This window comes from Triticum aestivum, chromosome 1B (genome assembly GCF_018294505.1).
Source record: "Triticum aestivum cultivar Chinese Spring chromosome 1B, IWGSC CS RefSeq v2.1, whole genome shotgun sequence".
Taxonomy (NCBI): Eukaryota; Viridiplantae; Streptophyta; class Magnoliopsida; order Poales; family Poaceae; genus Triticum; species Triticum aestivum.
This window is the reverse complement of record NC_057795.1, coordinates 644,538,556-644,544,938: the sequence shown is the minus strand read 5'-3', so window position 1 is coordinate 644,544,938 and position 6,383 is coordinate 644,538,556. Positions and strand designations below refer to the sequence as shown.

At 48.8% G+C, this 6,383-nt stretch overlaps 1 protein-coding gene across 1 annotated transcript; it reads left to right on the top strand.

The window, feature by feature from the left end:
* Positions 1-717: 717 nt before the first annotated feature.
* LOC123081156 (uncharacterized) lies at positions 718-2,632 on the top strand. The gene is made up of 5 exons (XM_044504062.1): positions 718-960; positions 1,054-1,106; positions 1,943-1,995; positions 2,118-2,190; positions 2,556-2,632. Exons 1-5 carry the CDS (start codon positions 827-829, stop codon positions 2,630-2,632), a joined length of 390 nt encoding a protein of 129 aa, XP_044359997.1. The 5' UTR covers positions 718-826.
* Positions 2,633-6,383: the final 3,751 nt, after the last annotated feature.

Below are 6,383 nucleotides of genomic sequence, written 5' to 3'. Positions count from 1 at the left end.
CTCCGGCAGATCCTCATCTAGGTGCGGTCCTAGTGCTTCCCCCTCCCTCTGAATCGAAATGTTTGAGCTGGTACGATTTCCTCGGGGAATCTGTCTGTCGACGGCGCATCTGAAATATACTCCGCGATGTGTTGCAGGGGGTGGACATGTTTGGTCAGCGCGTGGGGTTCCTCAAGTTCAAAGCCGACATCGTCGACGAGGAAACCAAAGCCAAGGTGATCACAATGTCCCAGGATTCTATCTCCTTTTACTGGCAGTAGTAACAATTTGCGATTCATACAATTTTAAGGTGTTTCTCCAACTAAAATAGATGTGACCTTGTCATGTCTAGTTTGTTATCTATGTTAAGATTGCTTAGACACAAACAGGGTTTGGAGTATGAGTAAGTGGAGACCATAAGGTAGGTGCAGATATGATAGAACCGGGTGAGGAGCCGCGGTAGACCAGGGCAGGCAGTATATGTGCTTCACCAGGGTTTGCCAAATCGTTTGTGTTAGCATGATGGATTTAGAGCTAGTTAATTGACATGCTCGCGAAATCTTTGTTCTAGACAGTTCCTAAATAATCATCGGTACTCTATCTTACCTTTTAAAATTAGTATGTATTGTGGATTTTCGTTCATCTTATTGATCTACAATATATTTAGATTCCAGGGACTGTCTTTGCAAGAGGGCCTGCTGTTGCTGTGTTGATTCTTTTGGAGTCCAAAGGGCAAACCTATGCTGTTCTCACTGAACAGGTATATATATTACTGTGATTTGCAGTGAATTGTTGCATATGCGAATAGTAATATTGTGTAGCTTGATTATTTGTATTCAACTATGCGATGCATGAGGAGAAACGGGTTGTTGCCCACAGCACGCTGCGGCGACGTCTTCTCCTCTCTTCGCGGGTGCTCGCCGGTCCATGCTGCCACCCATCAATGTTGACAAGTCACCATCTAAAAGTTTGTCCGAGGAGGTATAGCCGAATCCTGAATCTGATTGATGTATTCTCATACACCTTTAGATTTCTTTTTCTTTACATTTACATAGTTTCAGTTACTTGTTATAGAAACTGCTGGTTTCGAACGCTAGCAAGCTCCTGGCATGGACAAGACAGAAGTGGGAAGGCTATTGTTGCTCCATGCTCCCTGCTTGACTTAAATATATGGACCTGATTATCTTATTTCTGTGCCGATTTACTTGTTTCTGTCTTACTTTGCCTAGTGTTCAAACCAGTTGGTCTGTTAGATTTTGAATGGCAAGTCGATAGACTCCGTTGCTCCATCTGTACATAATTCTGTTTGTGTTCGTTGTAGTGGTAATTATGGCTTTAATAGTTATTGAAGATTGCACCTGTAAATCTAGATCTACTTGGATCCTGGTGGCTTCTTTTGCCAAGCAATATCATGTGCTTATTAGTTGCAAGCTGTATTGGTTTGCTCTGCTGCCATGTTAATTCTGCAACATATTTGGTTTTGTCTGATTAAAAAATTGGTCATGCTCACGAGCAGTATATATGCACTTGGTTGGTTCGTTGTTGGCAGTTTAGCTACACAAACTGACTGACATTGCACAATAAAATGTAGCAGATTTGCTAGCAATCCTTCTTTCTCTCGTATAGAAGTACATGCTATCTAACATGAGCAAAATCATTGCGTAACTACAGGTACATCATATGACTAATTTACACAGAATACTGATACTCGACCCCATGCATTCAGTTTCAGAACTTGAAACTAATTAACCTGTGGAAACTAACCTGACTAGTAGCTTCTCTGGCTTCCAGTTTACAACTTCTAGGATATCAATCATTCATTCTAAGGTTGCTGCTGACATTCATTCTCTGACCAGTCACCTTTTTCTGGAATTTTCATGTTCTTTTTTGTGTGTATATGCCTTCCTCTTCGATTTCGAGCTTGTGATTGAGGTCAATTGATGGTGGTGGTTGTGCGATGCAGATGTTCGGGATGGTGGAGAAGGAGATGGAGTACCGGGTCGAGCTTTTCAACCGGTGAGTGATGAGCCTTCTAGCTGCTGTACTACCACCAGTCCACCACCTGGGTGGGGCTTGTGAGATCAGATCGCTTGTGAGATCAGATCGTTGGTTGATGCAATGAATTGTGGTTATTGCAGGCAAATTTGGGGCTGAGGAAAGAAGACGAGGAGCAACTTCTCTCTGGTCTGGTCGTTGGAACTTCAGGACAAGGTACATAGCATCCCCATCTCCCTCCCTCTCTTTCTCTGCTTACAAATGCCGCTAAATTAAGGAATATTTGATGCAAATCCTGGCTGTGTAAGGAATTCAAGAGGGATTTGTATGAACAAGTCCAGTTTCTTTAGTTAGTACCAAACAGAGAAGATGCGGTCCAGATTGGCCAATTTTGCTGCTACCACATGGATTTGTATCTATGCAACCATCTTCCTACTGTTTGTGTTGTTTGGATTGCAAGAAATTCAGCTTTGGGTGACCTGCACTTAGTTTAATTTCTTTGAATAATCAACCGTATTGTTTCTGTATTGTTTTGCTGCTGTATTGTTTCTCACTCATGATTGATCTACTCCCTGGTGAAGGTTTTGAAATGTTGAAGGAGGAGGACAATAGGAACTTCTGTGATGTCTTGTCATCTATTTTCTTTTCTTTGTTGTAGAATAGTTCTGTTTGGCACTTACTGGTTGGATGTAAAGATATGTACTGCTAGAATGAATGCATGTAACTATATTTTGGGCTCCTATAATATTTCATGTTGCTTTGAAAATGTATCGGAACTGGGCTAGGCCCAAGATAACTTGTAGTGTGATGTGTTGTAATGTCAATGGCATAATAAAAGAAGTTGGATTGGATCAATTATTTCGGCCCAGCCCAAGATATATTGAACAATTATTTTTGAGGGGAAAACTTGAGAGGCCCAGCAAAGAAATGGCCCAGAAAAAACAAGACCAAAAAAACTGTCAAAAGGGATAGGCAAAGAAATTTAAAAGGCCGAATTACTGGGCCAGGCCCATGTAGCTAGTGAAAATTAACAGAAATAAATATATATTGAAAAGGCCGAATTGTTGGGCTCGGCCCATGTAGAAAATCGAATTGGACCGGGCTGAATCTTATGCCACATCAGCTTGCCACGCTGGATGCCTACGTGGCCTGGGGGAGGTTGCTAGTGACCAAAATGCCATAGTAGTAATATTTTGGTCGTAAACGTCTTTGACCATTCCAGAAGAAAGGTCGCTATAGTCAGTTTACGACGCCCATCTTTTGACCTTCTGTTTTTGGTCACAAAAAGGTCATAAATGGAAATTTGCGACCTTTCAGTGACCAATAGTGGTGGTCATAAGTTGACATATTTCTTGTAGTGTAAACTATACAATTTAGATAAAATTTGTGACGACGTGATTATACCTTCGAAGCGTGTGTCCGCTTCTTGCTTCTCTCTTCGACTCAGCGGCACCGGCCACCTCGCGAAGTATTTGCACCACCGGAGAACGACAACGCCGCCCCCGACGATCGGAGGTTCAACTCCGGTCAGCCCCCATCCTGCTCCTCCTCCTCCTCCTCCTCACCACCTCCTCCTCTGTAGCAGCTGCTACTAGTCACCACCACCTACTACCTGTCCTCCTTTCCCCCATGGCTCCTCCTCCCCACAATGGCTGCTCCTCCCCAAACACATCAAAAACTATCCCATAGCAAAAATAACACCGTAGGCTGGCGGGGATTTGCTATGATCTACCGATTCTGTGGGCTGGATATGCAAATGGATGGCAAATGGAGGAGATCGGCGCGGGGGGGGGGGGGGGGCGAGGTACAGAGAAGAACTAAGAGAGAGAAAGGGAAACAGAAATGAAGAACAGAGGCAGCGAGACAGTGCTTATCCGCACCTTTTCGGCCGATACGTGGCCGAAAACAGCTTCGGTCGAAGCCTGGCCGAAAAGGCCTACTTCGGTCGCCGGTTGGCCGAAAATGGCCCGCTTCGGCCGCCTGGTAGCCGAAGCTACTATTTTCGGCCGGGCCCCCGCCAACACAGACTTTTCGGCCCAGCTACGCACGTCTTCGGCCCAAGCGCGGCCGAAAAGCCTACTTGGCCATAACCTGGCCGAAAACTGCCTTCTCGGCCAACTCCAGGCCGACAGGGTCACAGTTTTGCATTTTTTTCAATTTGCGCTATAGTTTCCGAAATTGCTACAAAAAACATGATAGTTTTGAAAAAAAATCGAGGAGGAGATCTCGTCGGGCACAAGCTTATGAGATGGGAGGAGGAGGCGAGCTTGGTAGTGGGCAGAGCTTGTTGGGGCTGGAGAGGAGCGCGGTTAACCTTGCCCTGCTCTGCTACAGCCTCTACCACTGCTGCTTGATTCCTTCGCGCCGCCGCTACCACTGCCACAGGTTGCCCTGGCCTAGCCACGGCTGGTTGAACTCGCCACCGCTGGTTGCGCTGGCCAAGCTGCCGTTGGCTGTACTCGCTTCGCAACCGGTCGCCCTTGTGTCACCGGGGCAGTCGATTCCTCGCTCCCAGGGTGCCTCCGAGCCTCGCCTCCGGCCGGTTCCGCACGCGGCTGCGTCGGCCTCGCCTTGGTTTGGACGCGAACACACCAAAGGGTTCCGTTGATGAGCCGATTATTTTTGTTTTCCAATTGGGAAACGTTTAACACCGGCAGGCCGGCCCAAGCGCTGGGCCGGTCGCACGGGTCACGCCCTTGCTTTGCCACGTACCTGCCCACGCGTCACCAATCCTCCTCGTCTTTATCTGATGGGATATGCCGGAGATGCCTGAGCCACTAATTTCGTTCCCCTCCACTCGATCTGTTTCTGTCCAACGGAGCAGTGCCGCCTCATCGCCCGGATCGCCGGCCTATTGTTGTGAGTCCCATCCCCCATTGGCGGAGCCAGGATTCGAGTATAGGGGGGCCGAGTACGTATATTGATCGAATCTCGTTGATAATTATTAGTTGCTCCTACTAAAATTGTCGATCGTTGGGGGGGGGGGAGCAGGCCCCTGCTCGCCCCCCCTGCTCCGCCCCTACACCCCCCACTACAGCGAGCAGCTCCTCCCCCTGTTCTTTTTCCCGCCGACCACCAGTGCTGCATGTGCGGCTGGCCGCCCCGCCTTGCCGATGCTACAAACCAGTAGCCCCTGCTCGCCCCCCCTGCTCCGCCCCTGCATCCCCCACTACAGCGAGCAGCTCCTCCCCCTGTTCTTTTTCCCGCCGACCACCAGTGCTGGGTGTGCGGCTAGCCGCCCCGCCTTGCCGATGCTACAAACCAGTAGCCACGGTGCTGGACACGACGATATGGCGCTCTGCAACCCGCATCACTGGTGCCGGACGCGCGCCCGGTGCTGGAATGCTACAACCGTCACCCCGCGGTGCTGGAACCGTTGACATGAAAAGATGCAACCGGCAATTATCGATGCTGGAAGACCAATGTGCCGCTAGGTGTTGGGATGCTACAACCGCCCCCCCGTGGTGCTGGAACCGTCGTGATGGAAAGCTGCAACCGGCAATCTCCGGTGCTGGAAGAGGGCGACAACAATCAGAGTTGTTTTTGCAGGAATCCTTTGTAAGTTTTGCTGGAACCAGCATTGTTTTTGCTGGAACCAGCATTGTTTTTCAGGGCGGTTAGCGATTAATCTGGACGGTTAAAGGGGTTATATCCCACGCTCGTGCGGGGACCGGCCCAAATTTGGGCCGATCGACCGGCGCCTAACAGTCGCCTTTTAGATTGCGTATAACTTTCTCCAGTTTTGCCTAACGTGACTGACTCATAAAGTTGAAAGTGGATAGGATTTTTTTATATTAAATCTGTTTTATTAGGATGTGGTAAAGGATTTCCTTTGAAAGATAATACATGCCACATGTTTAAAACAAAACAACAAACAAAAAGTAAGTACAAGCTTAAAACAACGGATTCTATAACTCTCGAACATACGGTGTTTCTGGTGCTCGTCCCGAACGTGCCAGCAGTCGTTCGATGGTGTTACGAATCTTGAAGCAAGAGCGATCTGCCACGTTAGCCTAGGATTCCGTTCGGAAAACCATCGAGTCGTCACGAAAACTTTTCATTTTCACGTATCTTATCCCACTGTGCTTCTCCACACCACCGCCTATTGTCAGCCACACACGCCACTCCACTGCATCCCCCTCTCCTCGACACGGGTCTCGTGAGGAAGTGCACCGGTGACGAGGCGGGCTGCGCCGTCCATGAGGCAGGCGACGGTGAAGAGGATGCAGGCGGCGCCGGCCGGCAAGAGGAGGCGGCCGGCGGAGACGAGGAGTGGAGGGCTCAGATAGCAAGCAGCGGTCAGTTTAGGAGGCAGAGCGCCGGCCGATTTGGGAGGCGGAGCGGTGGACGATTTGGGAGTGGAGGTCACAGGCGGCATCCCCATGGGTGTACGAGGATCTGGCCTTCGT

Coding starts and splice junctions, on each gene's coding strand:
- LOC123081156 (XM_044504062.1), top strand. CDS start 827: ATGCATGAGGAGAAACGGGTTGTTGCCCACAGCACGCTGCGGCGACGT. Junction 1,107..1,942: donor GCATGGACAAGACAGAAGTG/GGAAGGCTATTG, acceptor TGTGCGATGCAG/ATGTTCGGGATGGTGGAGAA. Junction 1,996..2,117: donor CGGGTCGAGCTTTTCAACCG/GTGAGTGATGAG, acceptor TGGTTATTGCAG/GCAAATTTGGGGCTGAGGAA.